The following is a 19,224-nucleotide window of genomic DNA, read 5'->3' as shown; positions in this document are numbered from 1 at the left end:
GTTTTAGCACAGCAGGCAAAAACAAAATTAACCATGGGGACAGCTAGGTTACATATCTCTAGGTCAGCATTGAACAGCACTCATTGAAAGCTGTGCCAGATTGTTCTTTGGCTACCTGTCGCTTTGTTGTATCACTGTTTATTTTAAATAACAAGAATAAGATCTATACATTCTGGACTTGAGTATTATCACTGACTGATGCTTGAAAGAGCAGAGTTGGATGCTAGTGATTTTAGAAGATGCTTTCTTCTAAAACAAAGGTTGACAACAGGTTAGGTCAATACATTCTTCCATTATACTTCCACTCTGTTACAGGAGCAGTAAGCCTTGGTAGCATCTTCTGACCAACAAGAAAAGTAAATTATGTAAATTATGCACTTTGTTCGGTGATATCTTGTACCAGCATTTTTTGTGATTAGAACTCTGCTAATAGTTATAAATTGGAACATAACCATTTGAATTGGGGAGGATGTTAGTTATAAATAAACATGGGAAAAATTTAGATCGATAAAAATGTGGCATCTTTTGTCAGATGGATGTATTTGACCTAAATATTCCTTAAATGGAGTATTAAATAAATATGTTCACACCACCCTTTTGTCCAAGCACACAGGGGATAAACTGGATCCCTCCCCAGCTTTTTGCTTTAATGTTCTGTTCCTTATATTTCACAAAATGCTGTATGTACGATCATCTCAAAGTTATGTTCTACAAGGTGTGAATTATACAGTATTGGATTGGCATGCAGTTGTCATAAGGAGTATTTTAGAAAAAGCATGGGATTCCATCTTGAAAGTGTTGGAACACTAGAGTGCTATTCAGCATGTTTTTAATGTGAATTTTGTGGAAGCAAGACAGTTTGAGACAGGTGGTTGGGGGAGAGATATATTGGGGGGGACTGTTTTGTTTGCTATCATTGATTTTTATTTTTTTTTTATAGCAGAGACTTTATTATTTGAGGGGATTCATCTATAAAATACATAGTGTCTTTATAGAACCTTTTAAATTTTAATTACCTTAAAGTAGATCATATAAAACTCATTTCTTTGAAAATTTTTGACTGTTCACTCCTTCCCCCACACGAGGCTCGAGAATTACAAGCCAGAGTGCTTAAACGGGCTCAAGTAGAACAGCTGGATGCAGTTCCTGCACAGAAACAGTTAGCGGCTGAAATTTGTGCTGAGATTGCAAAACATTCTACAGCCCAGCGAAACTATGAAAAAGCAATTAAATTTTACAAAGAAGCTCTTGTTCACTGTGAAACTGATAACAAGGTCAGTTCTCCCTTGGACTATTTTGCATTGTTTTTTCCATTCAATTTTCATATCTAGCAATACAGTTTTCCAATTATCCACAGTGTAGATTTGCAATTATTTCTGCGTTATGATATACAGAGAACCTTGAACTCTCTCCTTTTCATTGCTTATAATGATAAAATAGTTGTATGTACTGCTGATTTCTCTCTTACACAAACTCCTGATTCAAGTGGGACCGCATGCACTCAAGAGATGACTGTTAGATCATATAGTGAGCCTGTCTTCATGTACCATTTGAGGGTGTGTAAGTTACAGCATGGTAGTACTGGAGATTGAAACAATCTTCCTTGCTGCTTGTCCTCTGGAATGAAGTGCCAGTGATTTTGGTCAGTTCAGACAATTTCTTTCTCTTCTGTGTCTGTTTCAGCAGTTTTAGACTTTTATACTGGACTTAGAAGAATTCTGATTTTAGTCACAAAATCTTGCTGGTTTTGAGCTGTGATTTTTGCACTGCTGCTTTCTTCACTACACTATCTCTTTCCCAAAAATCTGCCTGTTGATAAATGCTGGTAAATTTGAGCTTATTTTTATCCCTTCCTCTTCCTCCTCCTCTTTCACAGCCTTGGGTTTTGGAGATAAGAGAGGGAGAAGTGAAAGGCTAAGAAATTTATAATGAGCACCAAAATTGTGTCAACTTCAGTGGGTTTTTAGATTAAAACCAAACAAGTATAACTTTTGTCAGATTTCTATGATTTTCTAGCATGTATGTTGTATATTTAGGTGTATGTGAAGACTTCTTAGTTTGCTGCTGCTTCTTGCACAGCTATTAGATTCACCAGCTGCTAAATTATCCACATATTGCCTGGTTTTAATACTTGAATTTGTGTTTTGAGGTTTCAAGAGTCTAGGTCCTTCCTAAAGCTACAACTTCAGCATCTTTGAGACAGGTATTCCTCAAGGCATCTTGTCAAAATGGTGAAGGAGAAAAATAATTTGAGGGAGGAATAAACATCCTTAAAACCTTCTAAAGAGAGTGACTTCCCCATTCTACTGTTAATACCCAGGAGACTGCCTGTCATAGTTCTGGTAGAGCTATGGCTTTTGTGGTATGCCATCCCAGTAATTCAGTGTCAAATACTTTATCGTTTGGGGTTGGTTTTTTTCTTTCACACTAGTACTGAAATACCAGCATGACATTTCCCTTCAATTCCTGCTAAAAATCATCCTATTGAGAGTTTCCCATTGTTGCAGGATAACGCTGTGTGCTGACATTTGTACTGAATTGTACTGTTAGATGCACTTACTGGAGACTCTTATTTTAATCCTATTTCACTAACAATACAGAATACAATAACATCTTAGAAAATCTAAGACTAAATTTCTGATTAAGAACTTTTTCTCTGCTTAGAGTACTGAATAGCGAAATACTTTTGGTTACCCACAACTAGTATGAGTCATCTCATTCATTTCTATAGTTTCAGTAGATTTCAACTTGTTTTCTTCCCTTTGTTTTTAAAAACATTGCTACCACAAGGTTGGAATTTAATTATTTTAGACTACAAAATATAACTTTGAGCTGTTAAACATCTGCATATTTTTTGATCTCTTCACAGAATCTGTTTTCCTTAAAACTATATATGGAAGTATTGGAAATTCCTCTGAAGCTTTGTACCTTGTTTTATCAGAACAAAGTCCCCTGTATTCTAGCTAAAGTAACCCAAACCAGCTTTGAAATGTTGCATTAAATGAATTATTCAGCTAAATGTGAGGATATTGCAGTCCGTGTCATAAGAGTTTTATGTTTTGTTGTTTCGTTTTACATAGTCAAATCTGGTAGGTAATACCCAACCTCATTTCTCTGACGTGTAAGAGGCAGTGCAGTTTCCAGAAGCAGACTTGAACTGGATCACAGACTGCATTAAGCACATCATTTTACAGTATCATTTTTTGGGGTGGAGTTGAAAATTCAGAGACCACTTCCAGTCAGTAGAATCTAGTATAGAAGTCCAGTTTAACCAGCATTCTTCTCTGTCTTGCCCCGGGGCAGGAAGGGTTCCTTGACTAACAGGCTGCCTTTTGGTCTTCCACTATGTGATGCACATAAGAACAGTGGCTTGAAGAAAACTTTCATAATTAAAATTTTTACATGGATGCTATCTCCATATCATTTCAAAGCTTACCCACCTGCTTTTCTGTTTCATAATTATATAGTATATGTTTGAATATGTAAATAACAGGAAGTAGGAAGAAAACAGTTGTTAAATATTATGCAAGTAGCCTTCATATTCTGAACAGGATGTTCAAAACACTATTCTGATTTAGAAGTGCCTTTCACAAGTGTAACCAGAGAGAGAATTGCAGTGCAGTTATAAAAATCTCCTTTCTGAAAACAAAATCAAAACACCATGTAAAACTAAGCGGGAGTGACATTGCTTACTGTTTTTTCTACTGCTAATTTTACTTTGTGATTGGTTTAACTCCCATTTGCTTCAATGGGAACTTGATTAAATCTGTGGCAACTTGTGTTCGTAAACTTTTCTGTGGCCTTTTATTCAGAATAGTCTCTGATGGGACTTCAGCCTTAAGGATGCATGCTTATGTAGATTTCAGTTTGTTAATATTTATTCCACGATTGCTTTTCAGAAATGGACCCACACACAATCTTAATGTGGTAGGTTTGGAAATGCAAATAAGAAAACAGTTTCTGCTGGAATTTCCTTATATTCCAATGCTAATTGGTGAATGTTAATAAGGTATTTGCTTCTGTCAATGAATTTTAAACTACTTGCATTTATTTTTTTTTCCAAGTTATTCTTACCAAAATACTGTAGTCTTCAGAGCAAAACTATCTGAGCAGCTCTGTTTTCAATGTACTTCCAGAATATCTCTCTCAAGAAGAAAAGTTTTCTGTGTTTTAAAGGTGAGGGAATGGAAATGAATCAAATTACTTGACCAAGAGTCCACAGGAAACACAGAGAAAGCTCTCTTTAGAAGGGAAGTAAATTTTTCCTGAGGCTCTGAAATAATCAGGTTGATGCTTGTAGAACTGAGCTAGCTTTCTTCGTCTTTGAATTACATATAGTTAAATATTTTAATATACAGGCAATGTTGGAACTTGCACGTTTATATCTTGCACAAGATGATACTGATGCCTGTCAACATCAGTGCTCCTTACTACTGAAGAACGACCAAGATAATGAAGCAGCAACCATGGTATGTGGTGTTATACTAATGCTGTATCAGAAGTTTTTTGAAGTTTGTGTCTTTGCAGTGTGATGGATCCATAAAATACTACTTTTAAGAAGGCCTGCAGCTTGTGATTTCAAAAAAACATGTGAAAAATCCATTGCAACAAGATGTTTTTCTGTTTATGCTGGGTAATGATTCAATATTAAGTTTCTAGCTGTTGTACCCTTTGTTCTATCTCAATGCAAAAATGTATCTTTGAAAGTAGTAGTTGTAATACCGATAAAGCATGGCTTAACGCATGTTTTATTAACAATTGACTAACGGTCCGGGAAGAAGTTATTTTTCCAGCACAGTAATATTAAAGCAAGTATCTAAAAAAAAAAAAACTCCAGAAGAAAAGAACTATGTACTTATGGTGGTTTTACATCCTTACATCGTATTCCTACTTAACCATTTCCAATCACAGTGCAGATTCTCCATACAGGATTCGTATACTACTTAGCTTAAAAGACAGCTCAGTACACTGACAACTTCTGCTTTAACACATTAGGAGCAGAATGATTTTAAGATTGGAATAAGCTATTTTCTCACAGCAGTCTAACATCTGGAATTTATCCTATTATGGTGCAAGAACAGGGGTAATGGCACTTTTAATATATTGTTAGTAAATTTACTGTTTACTAGCTACCTCTCAGTGGAGAGAAACTGAAATGAAATAATTTGGTTTACTTCTACTGCTGAAGTGGGCTATCATCTTTCTTTTCCCCTAACTTTAAACTAATTTTTTTTTTCTATGTGCTTAATCTGCATTTATGGGAAATAAATTAGCAGTAAAACTATACAAGTAAAGCCAAACACATTTTAAACCTCCATCAAAGTGTTTATTTCTTACAATTTCTACCTTAGGTGAACAATTGAGTTATGAGCCTGTACCTGCTCATTATTATTCTGTCTGTATAGAGAGAGTTTGTTTTCCAGAGTAATGAAAAACCCAACTCAGTTTACTTCTCGTGCAATTCCTGCAGCATTTTAAACCTATAGTTTCAGTTCCCCACTTTGCAGAACTAGCGTTCATTATAAAACCATGACTAAAAGTATTTTGTTTTGTTTCCTCTAAATTGGTCAATATTGTAGATGATGGCTGATCTCATGTTCAGGAAGCAAGATTATGAACAAGCTGTCTTTCATTTCCAACAGCTCCTAGAACGCAAGCCAGGTGAATATTTAGCAGTGGTATTTTTAATTCTTTCTGATACATAGTTCTAATGAGATGGAGGGATAAATATCATTGTATGATTAACAACGAAATATGCTATTTATGATGTAATAGATACGAAAACCAAAGACCCTTACTGTATATAAAAACATAAAGCTATTGGAGGAGAAGATGAGAAATTTTTTTCTTGTAGATGCCGTAATTTACTTCACTGCAATGTAATGTGCGTTGTTTGCCTCGAGCCAAATATAGCTAGGCTGTTATTTACTTGTGACTGTAAAATGCTTTTTCTTGTGTTTAAGATATCAAGTGCATGAACACAAAGCTAGCATTTCATTTCAAAATTAATAAAGGAAACTTACCACAGACAAGAATCAGTTTCTCCTAGCAATTTGCAAATTTTGACCAGGGAGAAAGTTACTAAAATCTATTAAAATAGTACATTAATGAATGTAAAGCTTTCTAGTGGACTTTGTGAAAGAAGTCATGAGAGTACAGCGAATATTTTTGTTTGAATGCTTTTGAAAGTGAAGTGTACTTCTCTTTATACAGGCTCTTATAGCAGTACTGCAAGTACCACTTGATAGCTTCATGTTTGATCTGTGCTTACTGTGTAATATGCCTTATGTATTACACCATATACAGCTTATGTATGTGAACAAAACAAGCAGAGATCTTTATTTTTTAAGCTATTCATACAGCAAATAACTAGAATTACAATGATCTAATTATTTATATACTCAGATAACTATGCAACCCTGTCGCGATTAATTGACCTATTAAGAAGAGCTGGGAAACTAGAAGAAGTCCCAAGATTTCTTTTAATGGCTGAAAAACATTCTTCCAGAACAAAGCTTGAACCAGGATTTCACTACTGCAAAGGACTTTATCTTTGGTACTTGCAATTATAGTTAAGATATATTTATGTAGTCCGTATTTAAATTAGCTTTCTTGTAATCCATTATCATTCAAAGGTGCTATCTGTAGTGTGATAAGTAAGCAAGAAGTAATACAGTGCTACTCTACTTGAGGTGCTAGGATCTTAGGAAAGGTCTCCTTTTCTCTTCTGAAATACTTTCCAATGAGCTCCTCTTTGAAATGAAGCTATTTTATCTGTCTCAGATACATCTTTCGTATTTCCTGCTGGTTAAAAGGGATATTCTTGCTAAATTTATCAGACTGGTTTCAGTCTGCAAAAACAAGTTCCTCTCAATAGTATGTATGCTGTTTATCAGTGTGTGTAATCTTTTTTTAAATATTTGGGTTTCTTCTTGGCATTTGGGTGGGATTTGGGGCAGCAAATTTTACTTGCCTAGCTTTAAATATTGTAATTCTCCATCTAGGTATACAGGTGAACCAAATGATGCACTACGGCATTTTAATAAAGCTCGGAAGGACAGTGACTGGGGACAGAATGCAGTCTACAACATGATTGAGATTTGTCTGAACCCAGACAATGAAACAGTGGGTGGTGAAGTCTTTGAAAATCTGGATGCTGACATAGGGTAAGTTATATATGAAATAAATACTGCTTGGGTGGTTCTGTCGTCCCCTTCCTCTGCCTCCCCTTAATAATATGCCTAAATTTAAGCTGCTAGAATTTCAAGCTTATCTAATGCTTTGAATATTTGACTTAATGTATTGTGAGAGACCATCCTAGACTGTAATGAATCAGTCTGAAGCAGAAAATATAGAAGACGCTATCTGGAAGTCCTGGTCACTTGCAGTGGTAAAAACAGCTTATTAGGTTGGAATTGCTGTTGTCACAGAAGAGAATTAATGTTGAATGACTGTAACGGAGCCATTTGTACAAAATGGTATACTTTTAGTATGGAATTGATACTAACTTGTAATTAATCTGGTGTATATTAAAAAGTAAGCTTTTATGAACACTTTCTTTCTGATAACAGTAATTCAACAGAGAAGCAGGAGTCTGTGCAGTTGGCTGTAAGAACAGCAGAAAATCTTCTGAAAGAACTCAAGCCTCAGACCATTCAGGGTCACGTCCAACTGCGAATCATGGAAAATTATTGTCTCATGGCAACCAAACAAAAATCAAGTGTTGAACGAGCACTGAACACTTTCACTGAAATAGTAGTGGCTGAGGTTAGTAACCTGTCTCATTGCATCAGTCTTTGTTCACGCTTACTACTTGTTGTTAGGTTTTTTTAACTAGTCTCACAATTTATGTTCAGGAATAGTGGCGTGTCTTAGTCGTATTCATTCTAAGGTTGGGGTTTTTTCCTATTAAAGAATATTTTATGTAAAACTTGGAAAAAAAGACAAAACAGCCAACTGTGCTGGAATAACATCTTTTGGAGGTTTTCAGTTGGATTGCAAATTTATAACTCAACTAAATGCTAATGCTGCCAGTTACTGAAATGTGAATTGGCTGTTTGGTTTGCTTTTTAATTCCCAGTCTCACCAGCAGTGTCTGATGATATAAGTCTATGCACTACCTTCATTCTGTAAACAAAAACAATTAAATATAAGCTGCCTTCATGTACTTCATGGCAATTTGACAGAATTTAGATTTCAGGGCATGCTTATCCATCTGCTTAAAATCCATCCTTATGATGGGAATCTTCATTCTTTTACAGCTACTTGTAGTCATTAGCTTTAGGATTAGTAACATATTCTTGTTACCAGCACCTTTCAACATTTAGTCCACCGGAAGGCCAAGGAATACTTAAGTTACTACTACCCATTAACTGTGTAGTAAACTGCTCCTTTGTTGAGCTGAGTATACTGATGCTTATCTTTAGTGTAAAGCAATTCTGGGAATCGAATAGCAGACAAGGTGGCCCTCTGCCTCCAGTACTGGCTTCAGAGTCCTGCTCAGAATTGATCTGAGGTCCTGTGAATATTGAATGTTTTTCACATGGTGACAGTTCCAGCAGGAAGTATGCTTCGGTCTATTTAGTCTTCTCTCGAGTTAATAAAATACACAGTTTTAATCTCTTCAGAGTTCATGATCCGTGCTGGGTGTGACTATTGAGGGAGGGCAGGGAGGATAAGCTGATCATTATGTGGGAGAGGGATTTCTGGTGGGGTCAGTTTTATTTATTTTTCTTTAAACTCACTATGGCAAGCCTATTTACAGCACAACCCTACGAAGAGGCAGAATACCAATACTAAGCAAGGAACACTGAGGGGAAAAAAGAAGCTTTTAAGTTAGCTGCTGATGGAACTACTGTCTGTATTCAGGAAGCAGTTTTGGGATGCAAGCCCCGTTCTCATATATACACTGCTCTAATAAAGGCAGGATTTTAAAAATCACACTCGCTGCTGCACTACTTACTGCTTGCTTGAGGCTTTTGCGTAGAATGGTGGCTTTTAAGAATGCTGTTTGTTATATGTAGCTTTTGGATATAGGCAGTTTAGACTTACATTTGTAGGAGCTGTAAACCTAATAATACGAATTGGTGTCTCTGTTATTGACGTCTAACAGGTGCTTCTAAAAGTAGAAAATACCACTTGCATTGCAACTTCAAGTGAGTTCAGTTTCTATCTGAAGTATTTATTTGTGTGTCAGAAGGATAGATTTTAGTGGCATCAGAATGGTTCTTGCTGAAATTAAATACTTGTGGATGTTTTCAGCATTTCCTGTCTGAAGATTGTTTTGAGCCCAAACTTATATTCAGCCTTTTAATTATTTAATGTGGTATTTATCATGATTAGTCTCACAGAAATAATCATAGCACTAGATGGAAAATGTGTTGTAAAACTGGATGATCTATCTTTGTTTCCTGAAGTGTAGCTTTTAGTTTAGTATTCAGACACCTGGTGAAAGTCTTATTTAAAAAAAAAAAAAAAAAGTTAAAAGCAAAATAAAAAAGCACCCCTGCAGTCACTATGCTTTTTATTGTAGAAGGATCATATACCAGCACTTTTGGGAATGGCTACAGCCTACATGATCTTGAAACAGACCCCACGAGCCAGAAATCAGTTAAAACGGATCTCAAAAATGAGCTGGAATCCCATTGATGCAGAGGAGTTTGAGAAGAGTTGGCTTCTGCTTGCAGATATATATATTCAATCTGCAAAATATGATATGGCAGGTGAATTATTAAAACGATGCCTTCGTCATAATAGGGTAAGTGAGTGCACGTTAAAAGTAACCTTAGTAACCACCTATTTTAACTCATCTAAATGTTTAGTTTTGCTCTGGAACATGATTTCAAATTGTATTTCTTTTTGCAGTTGCCTGGTGTTTCACTTACTGAGGAGAAGTAGATCAAAACAAGCCAGGAAACCAGCAGCTCTATACTTGTGCTTATTTTTCGTTTTGTCCCTTTTTGCTGGTCACGTTTTCTCCATCTATACATTTCACTTTCCTTAACATGAGGCACGTCCACTAGGCTAGTCTTCCATAGATACTATGTTGCAGGCCAGGTTACTGTTTATAGTGCACACATTTGGTTTAGAAAAGGACTTGGTACTATGTATTTCTTTTTCTGAATGTATCAGTATCGAAGGTGAGGTTCATTATTCAGTCACACTTCTGCAACCCCCTTGAGAGGTAAACATTTTTGAACCTGTACTCTTTTTTTTTTTTTTTTTTCTGAATATAAAATTAAGAGGCAGATAGAACACTTCTTGGTGTAATAGTATCATGTACTTTTGCAGAGATGCTTCTCATAATAGGATGTACTCAATTTCATTTTTACAGAAAATTAGTTTGAATTTATTTAAGAAAAAATTCTACCTTAAAGTCAGTTCCACACTTGTCCAGATGTCCAAGGGAAGTTGCAAAATCCATACCACTGAAGGATAAACACAAGTTATTCTCCCACAATGAGACCTATCTTGAAATAGATGGTCTGTTGAGCAGGTGTATACCACAAAGGACATTTATTTTGCAGAATCTCCCAAGCAGCCTTAAAAACTTAGCCTACCAAGTAATTTATTTTCTTCTGAAGAGACCCATGAGGAACTTAGATAAACAAGCTCTGCTTGATAGGAAGGAGGATGGCAAATTAGAAGTCTGCCACTCCAGTTCCTTTACAAAACAGCACAGTGAGGATATTGGCTTTTCTCCAACTTGCATGCTAAGTAGCTGAAAGGAATTGTAATAAACAAATAGATGTTGAATATTTTAGAGCTTAAAATACCTTGTTAATTCTCAAGATGATATTTTGCATGGTACTCTCTCATTTGGAAGATTTGATTTGATTAGATTGAGAAAACATGCTGTTGTGATGGATTAGTTTTTAGGATTTTTAGCAGTCAGAATTGAATGATGTGGAGACGGGCATATACATATACACACACGATTTAAGTAAATATGTTGAGTGAAAACTTCATAAAAGCCTACTGTCTTGTAATTTGGGTTTGTTTTGATCTTAAGGTTAGTGAGACCCCAATGAGCAGACTGTTTCTATGAAATTGGGGAATCTTACTGATTACTCTTCTTGATTTTTAACTTTTTGCTTTGTTTATAACAAGTGAGAAGGGAAATATATTTTTATCCTCATCTTTGAGGCATTGCCATACTGCTTATCCCAGTATGCTGTGATTTGAAAGCTTTTTATCAGTAGATTTTGGAAGCCTAATGGGAAATAGTGAAGTTAAAGGTGGAATGTAATTTATATATCAGCATTTCTTTGCTCTGCCTTTGTAAAAAGGGTGCATATTTTCATAAAAGCCTCATTTTTTGCTTGAAAATATTTAACTTATTGGCAGCATGATAATATAAGCTGTTCACAGTAAGGGCATATAGCAGTTAGGGTTTTTCTTATTTTTGTAATTTTTTTCCTGCTTTATGTACTAAATGTAAGATTTCTGTATGAATTACTGTATCTTTCATGCTAACTTTTATTACGGAGTTAAATGTATTTATATCTATGCGTAAGAAAAGCAAGGCTAGTATTTTTATGTAGCGCTTAACATTTTTTTGTAACCTTTCAGATGCTTGGAACCTGCCACTTGGGAGTTGTACAAAATGAAGTATTTAATGCTTGGTGTTCTCTTCAGAATATTTGTGTCTGTCTTTAGTTTTAAGTGGAAAATTATGATGTAAAAGAGTTTCTAAAAATAAGGCTATGAAAATTCCTTTTTAAGAAAAAGTTAAACAATATCTGTGGAAGATATAACACTTTCTGGCTGGACTTGAAACACAGCTGCCATAGGGTTGTTATTAACTGAGAGAGGTATCTACAGATATCCTGGAGGCTCTAAACGTTTTTGAAGGAGTACTTGCAGTGATGAACTCTGTACTTAGAGCAACTTAAGAGCTTGCTGTGCAGAATTCCTTATAACTGATTTGTATTACAAATGTTTTAAATCAAGATTATCTTGTTATCAGTGTTAGTACAAGTATCACTTATGCTTTCCATTTGTACAGATTTGAAGTATTTAAGCAATTAAGCTGTCAGTATTATTATATATAAGCTTACCTAAATAAAATTTTGAATTAATATTTATATTTTGCAGTCATGCTGCAAGGCTTATGAATACATGGGATACATAATGGAAAAGGAACAAGCATATAAGGATGCAGCAATAAATTACGAGATGGCCTGGAAATATGGAAACCAAACAAATCCAACAATAGGCATGTATATGTAACCTCTAAGTATGATCTCAGGCAGTACAGTAGGAATGAAACAGCTGTCCTTTACTGCAAAGGCTCCTTTTAATTTTCTGTAGAGACAGAGTATGACTGGTTTTCCTTACTTAAAAAACACAGATGTGTGAAGGTGTACTTAACATTCACTTGGAAAGCCCCTGTGGCAAGAGGTAGCAGCTTTATGATACTTCAGAAGTTTCTGCTTACTGTTTTAGTAACGAGGTTTAGTCTGAAAAAGTTATAGTTTGCTCTTTGTGAACAACTTCCTGTATAAGTACAGCATTAATTTTTAATAATGTTTTTATAATAATACAGTATGTACTGTTTATAGGAGAGGACCTTTTATAATACCCAATATATATCTTATGGTGGCAGATCATTGATTTAATTCTTGCATTTTGATAATCGGACAAATTATCTATTTATATGGATATAAGGTTTTATATACGCGAGTAAGGAGTTTTAAAATTATTTAAATTTCTATATATGGTTTAAAAAGTGGAAACTTGGAATACTGTTGAGGTTATGATTTGGATGGTTAATAGAAGTCTACACTAAACTGTCACATTTTTAGACTAATTTAATATAGGAAACCCATTATGAAATGGATACATAAGATAAAATGCCCTTCCTTACTCAACGCCTAGAGTGCCTCAAAGTCCCAAGGCTGGTGGTTTACACAAATCCTGTTCCAGGTTTTGGGCTATGCTTGTGGCCTCTCAAAAATGCATGCTGCTTGCTGTTGGTAACCTGTGCCCTTGGGTTTTTTGTCCTGTAGGGTTTTTTTAGTGTTGGGGTGAGAGCACCTTTGGCATCAACTGGAAAACCAGTGGGCTTTTTTAACAAGGTTGTAACTGTTATGCATATGAACTGCCATACATTTTGTTTCTTTAACTGTAACTCATGGATGCTGCAATGGCTTGGTTCATGATTTTATCTAATACAGTCTGTAAATTAAAGTAGTGTTTTGTTAATGGAATTAAATGACTTCTGGTTTAGCTTCTGTTTTTGTAACACATTTAACAATATAAAAATGCATGTGCATGTATGGATTGCCAAAACTAGACGTTACCCTATGTGCTGTGAGTCAAAGAATTAGGAGGGTCAAAGCAAAAGAGGACTTGGATATCAAAATAAAAATAAAAATGACTGACTGAAATCTGACTTAGGTTATATGGGAAAATCTCTAGGTATCAAAGTATGAGTTTGGACTAGTTGTTCCTGCCTCTGTAGACTGATCCATTAATATCTTGGCTAAGGTGTTACAATTGTTGATCAAATAAATATTAGAAAGAGGTTTTAATAGTAAAAACCTATGGTTTCTTGAGAACACAGATAAAGACTTCTTTTGCTATTTTGAAACCCACTAGAGGGTAGGAATTAAATTACAAGATCATTTGGTGTCTAGACAGGAGAATGCCTTAGTGAAGTTTAAACTGTGGAACAATCTTGCATACAGAGAGTATGACATTGAAGGTACTGTGTGTATATTGTTTTCTAGTTTTGCATACAGCATTGTGAGAATTGTCATGTGTCAAAACTAAAATGGTTAAAGCAGCACAAACTGCATCTGGCAAGTAAAACTGTAAACTGGTATTGGATGTACTCATTTGCTAGTAAGGATAATTTCATTAAAAAAAAAAGATTTAAAATTTAATATTTTGGAAATTGCATGTTTATAATCTCTTTTCCCCTCAGTCCTGATCCCTCTCTGGGTTGATATACTTGAGCTATACTTTTTGTGTTGAAAGTATCAGGCTGACACGTTGCTATGCGGCTAGCCATTTTGTGTGAGGGGTTTTTTTATTGTGGTCTACTGACGGTGGAACAGAATAGCATTTCAGTTTCCCAGTTTGTTGTTGCTATCCTGATTATTTTTTTTCTTTAATAATGGCCTTTACAAAGGGACAGTGTATTGTAGATCACAGTGAGAAACTGTGGGGTACCATAGTAATTGAAAGAGGACAACTATTCTGTATTCCCTGTAGTAACACATGCTCTCCAGAACATCTTCTTTTGATCCAGATATAGCTATCAGCGTGTAACGGGCTCTTATTTACTACTTGAAGTGACTTTCAGTAGAAATTTTGATCTCTACATGCTTAGATGAGAGAATACTACAAAAAAAAATGCTAACTTTAGAGATATGTGGTGATGAAAATTAATCTGAATGTGATATTTTTGTTCAATACAGAAACTAAAATTGTTACCTTATTTCCCCCCCGCCCCTGGCCTTTTACTTACAGGATACAAGCTGGCTTTCAATTACCTGAAAGGAAAGAGATATGTTGATGCAATCAATGTTTGTCATAAGGTAGGATTTGTATATGTACTTAATATTCTGTCTACTGCAGCAACATTCTTTCACATAATGATCCTTTTTTGTTTAAATTTCTAATATATATGGTTTAATGTCAGAAAGATGCCCTGTTTAATAAGTTTGATTAAATATTCTCTATATAATTTGCTTTATCCTGAGCTCCCACCAGGTAAATAAGAGAAAAAGTAGCTGGCTGTCCTATGTGAAAGCAGATTCAAATGGCAGCACCTTCTTTCGGGCCTGTGCTTGCAACTTGGTAAATCCATACAGAAGTATAGCTAAAGAAGTTAATCAAATGTTAATATCAGAACACAGTTAGAAAATAACTTCCAGTATTAACTTTGTATGGTCCAAGCACAAATAGAGCAGATGCAGAATAAGTGGAAGGGATACTATTACAGAAGCAGAGTGAACATTATGAATTAATACTTGTTAGTATTAATAAATAAATTCATTTGCTCTTTTGGGGGGAAATTGAATGGAAGGATGAGGGAGAGGAGGGAACTGAAGGGCAAGAAGTTGAAGTGGGTAGAGCATAGTAAGAAAGCCTGAGGGAGTGAAAACATAAGAGCAGTTTTTCTCTGCAGAGAAAGTATACGTAAAACCTTGGAAGCATCTCCAGCGGTCACTGTTCTGAATGCACACATTTCAAGCCACCCAGAGGCTTTAGCCCTTAACCTCTGTGTCTTTTGCACCAAGGTTATAGGGCAGCGTGAAAGGGAAGCAAGGTGTCTTTGATGAAGTTGTTCTTGACCTGTTTATGGTAGTCTTTAGCCACAGTTAAATATTTATGCATTCTTAAAACAAACTTGTCATGTCGTTATTTTGGTTTCAGAAGTGTAAGCTAAGCTCAGTGATGAGGGGGATAACCAGACACAGTATTCTTTCCCTTCAGAAATTTTGGGTGGTTTTGTCTTTTGACAGGTCCTTGAAGCACATCCAAACTATCCAAAGATTAGAAAGGAAATACTTGACAAGGCCCGTGCATCACTAAGAACATGAAGGTTTTTTGGGTTTTTTTTATGGTTCGTGGACTTGTTCAATCTGATTTTGGAAATTGTGAATAAAATACTGCAGTGACAGAGCCCATCTCATCATAAAAGTATTGTGAATTATTAATTTAATTGTACTAGAGATCTGGATTATTTTCAAGAAAAATCTGTAGCCCTGAAAGAAATTGTATTTACTCTCTCTCAGGAGAGAATACTGCTTGCATGTGTGCTATGTAAAGTTTCACTGTAATCAGCATTATAAAAATGTTTTAAAGCATGAAACTATTTTGTTTTGTCCATTTGAAATAGGCTAGGTTGTTTAGAGTGCTATTTAGTGCAGGTGCATTGTTAAGATGCTGGATTTCAGTTCATGTAAAACATATATTCATAATTACAGTGTAATCTTTATTACTACAGGCAGATTTCTAAAGCATGGGGGTTTATTTTTACGTTTATTATAAGCATGCTTTATTTTTTTTAATCTTGAAAAACCAGCTGTATACATTGTTCTCAGTTAAACTTACATCTTAATGAAAATCTAATATTTAAAATTAAGACCTTATGTAAATACTTAGTAAAAGTTTTTCTAGATCATGCAAGTCTTACGCAGAATTTATTTGCTACTCATGCGGTGTTATCCACCTGTCAGACTTCCCTGAGGAGAAATGTTTGGCACTTCTAATTTAAAGACTTCAGTTTTTCAGAGTTGTATGTGTAGGCAGTACAGTCATATGTGCAGAAGTTAGTACTCATTTTGTTTAATCCTTGTAAAACACCTTTATCGAGAAATTGTTTTGTATACAGGGGATTATGATCTTGTCTCACATACAGAATGTACCTGTGGATCTTTAAGGGAGCAACAGCATGTCATGAATGAATGAGAGGAAGGAGAAGGATCAGGTTTTTCTCAGTGACGCAGAGGTTTTGAAAAAACAATTGCCTAACAGAAAACACTGTTACACTGCTGTATTTTGTTTTCAAACAGCACTTCTGTTGTATGTATCTGACTGGAAAACTAATGTTTTGGCATGAAAAGAGAATTTTTAATACTAGTCATTACGTTTCTTAATATAACATTTCCTCCTTTAGATAATTTTAGCTTTCCATGTTGACGTTGTATAAAGTCACTGTACTTTGATTCTTTTGGGTTTCTTTTTTAAAACAACTGAATGTTAAGGCTACAAAAGAGAGCCTCTTCATAATTGTATCTAATATTGCTTATCAGTAACTCGGTGCTGTATCTTGGGTGGTTGTTTATCCTTGTTTCCTAAATAGATCGGCATGCATTACTTACACAATGATGCTGCCTACTGGTGGTTTCCAGGCTCTGCATTCCAGTAACTTTTTTGAGCTGTTGGTCAGGTAAACTGAAATTAATAACGTATCTCAGGACTATAACACTTCTACAAGATTTGTGTGAATATTAGAATTCAGAAAAGACCCAAATAAGCGGCCTCTGCTTCCCTAGGGAACTTTGAAACTTTTTCTGCAGCCTTATCTCTTCTGTTTGAGCGCCGGCAATAAGTGTGTTCGTAACTATACCAGGCACAGTGTGGGCTCCCTGGTTTTTGCCTGCAAGTTGTGCAGCGTGGTAGAGTTCTGAGGAGGAAGGTTTAGGAGACTGGGGAAAAACTGATGGTATAGGAGTGCAGTGAAGAACATGGAAGGTTCTGGAAAATGCTGAGGCTGGGGGAAACTATAAGGGAGCTGGGCTGTGGGGCTCAGTAGGCTATGAATTCTTAAATTATGCTGTTCGGGATTCTGGGTTTTTTTTCCCCACTGCTAAAAGAATAAGTACATAGGTCTTACCAAGGCAGTCTCTAGTAAAACAACATTTCTTTGTACACAGCCCTATTCATAGAGGATAGATGTGGTTTTACTTCCTCAGTAGCATTGGAGTAATATTTAGCTGAAGTTCAGAGTAAAACCAGGCAGTTTTATACAGATAGATGCAAGATCTTCTCAAAAAAGGCAAGACTAACCTGCGTCTACATCTACTTTGTTTTTGTCATGAGCATAAGATGGGTAACAGATTTGGTCACGGCAATGATAATAAGATACAGAAATTAGTTGATAGGAATTGAACTGAGTATTTGAGCATTTGTGGCTAACTTTTGGTGAAGAGTTTAATTCGTATACCATGCAGGTAAAAATATTTCAGCATTCCCATTTGCCATCTTAAGCATATCTAGCCAGTAGTGTCTTTTTGTAGATGAGGTCTTTAAAACAAAGAACACAAATGTGGCATATCTTTGGATTTCAATATAAAAAACAAAAAAAATACAGTGGTTATAAGTAGTCCTTTAGGGAAGAATCTTACATTAGTATAGTAGCCCCAGAAGAAATAAATGGCCTTTCCATTTCCCTTCTGGTTTATGTAAGCCAATTCAAGTTTTCCTGTCCTTACTAAATCCTTTTTTACTTTCTTTGAAAAAGGAAAGTCTTTGTTTCATTTCTCTGTAACTGATTGAAAGTGTTAATTTCAGCTTTCCTTCTGCTTTTACAGTTTCTTATTTTAAAAATGCATGTCCTGGTAGTCTGCTTTTTTTTTTTTTTTTTTTTAATTAGCCTCTTTCTTAATAAAGAGTTCTGAATGGAAGAGACGCCTGGGATAGAGGGGAGTCAGTAATGCTAATTTCAACAAGCTGCAGTCTTTAGTGTAGTGTTGCTTAGCAACCCATCTTCCAGTTTTGCCTTTGGTGAATAAAGGAGGAGAGTGAAGCTGTTGTTTCTATTGATTGATTCATTCACTGAAACTGGAAATCAAACAGTCTTGTAGCCATAGCAGCATAAGCCCTAGGTGTTTCTTCCTCTCTTTGCTTGTTCCCTTTTCTTCTGCAGGTACAGAATGCATGGAATATCTTGTGGAGGATATGTAAACATTTCTGGTGACAATATACTAAATAATACTTCCATTTTAATTCCATACTGCTTTTTTCAGTGTCATACCATTATCAGAAAGGTGGTCTAGAAAGTATTATTAGGTAAAATAATCAGGATAATTAGCTAAAATGACTAAACTAGCAAGACTTATAGAAAAATATAGTAGAAGTAATTTGTGGATTTTTTTCTCATTTTTGGAGTAGGTTTGACTACTGTGAGTCATTTCTCAAATGTGGCTACAGCCATTTTCAGAAAGGCTCATACGTGAGGCAGCTCTGATTTAGTAACTTAAACCTTTATCTTGTTACTCATTAGATGAGTGAGTAGTTCAAAGAGACTTTATAGTGTTACAGAATTTGCTGCAAATTTTCTGAATTAATTATCTTTGTAAGTGGTCCAGGAGACATTTCAGGGAAGTCTTAATAGTGGGGGTGGATTCTGGCTCTTTAGAAGTTGACCATAAAGACCTCATAGTGTGTTCCCTATACAATGCTGAACAGGGAAAAATAGGAGAAGAAATTATGGAAAAATTTTGCCAGCAAGTACTTCTCCATCAGCTTGCGACTGTCACTTTCTAAAGTAAGATTGCTATTTTGTCGGCTTAGGCTCCTTACAACTGTGACTTTGATTTCTGGCTTCATTCACCTCTTGCTTAATCTCGCAGCAAAATTGGAACCTTACATTTGTGTTTTTTTAAACATTGACCTGCCTTAAAACTTTTTGAATTGGGCCATTACTGCAAAAATTACATGTTTTTATCTCTGCTAAAACTTGATTTGCTAATTGTTACATGCTGC

At 35.4% G+C, this 19,224-nt stretch overlaps 1 protein-coding gene across 4 annotated transcripts in view; it reads left to right on the top strand.

Annotated features, from left to right (window-relative positions):
- TTC21B (tetratricopeptide repeat domain 21B) overlaps window positions 1–16,682 on the top strand; it is a 38,726-nt gene extending 22,044 nt beyond the window's left edge. For 3 of the 4 annotated variants that reach the window (XM_040604422.1, XM_040604421.1, XM_040604424.1), the window contains 10 exons: window positions 1,086–1,274; window positions 4,359–4,469; window positions 5,580–5,661; window positions 6,406–6,556; window positions 7,005–7,166; window positions 7,572–7,767; window positions 9,533–9,757; window positions 12,097–12,217; window positions 14,479–14,546; window positions 15,477–16,682. In XM_040604422.1, the coding sequence (XP_040460356.1) occupies window positions 1,086–1,274; window positions 4,359–4,469; window positions 5,580–5,661; window positions 6,406–6,556; window positions 7,005–7,166; window positions 7,572–7,767; window positions 9,533–9,757; window positions 12,097–12,217; window positions 14,479–14,546; window positions 15,477–15,554 (1,383 nt within the window). In that variant the 3' untranslated portion in view covers window positions 15,555–16,682. The remainder of the gene's footprint in view (window positions 1–1,085; window positions 1,275–4,358; window positions 4,470–5,579; window positions 5,662–6,405; window positions 6,557–7,004; window positions 7,167–7,571; window positions 7,768–9,532; window positions 9,758–12,096; window positions 12,218–14,478; window positions 14,547–15,476) is intronic. The other variant, XM_040604423.1, reaches the window with a different exon arrangement.
- Window positions 16,683–19,224: the final 2,542 nt, after the last annotated feature.

The sequence above is a fragment of the Falco naumanni genome, chromosome 8 (assembly GCF_017639655.2).
Source record: "Falco naumanni isolate bFalNau1 chromosome 8, bFalNau1.pat, whole genome shotgun sequence".
Lineage (NCBI taxonomy): Eukaryota > Metazoa > Chordata > Aves > Falconiformes > Falconidae > Falco > Falco naumanni.
The sequence above is the reverse complement of the archived record's forward strand: the minus strand, read 5'-3'. Positions and strand labels throughout refer to the sequence as shown.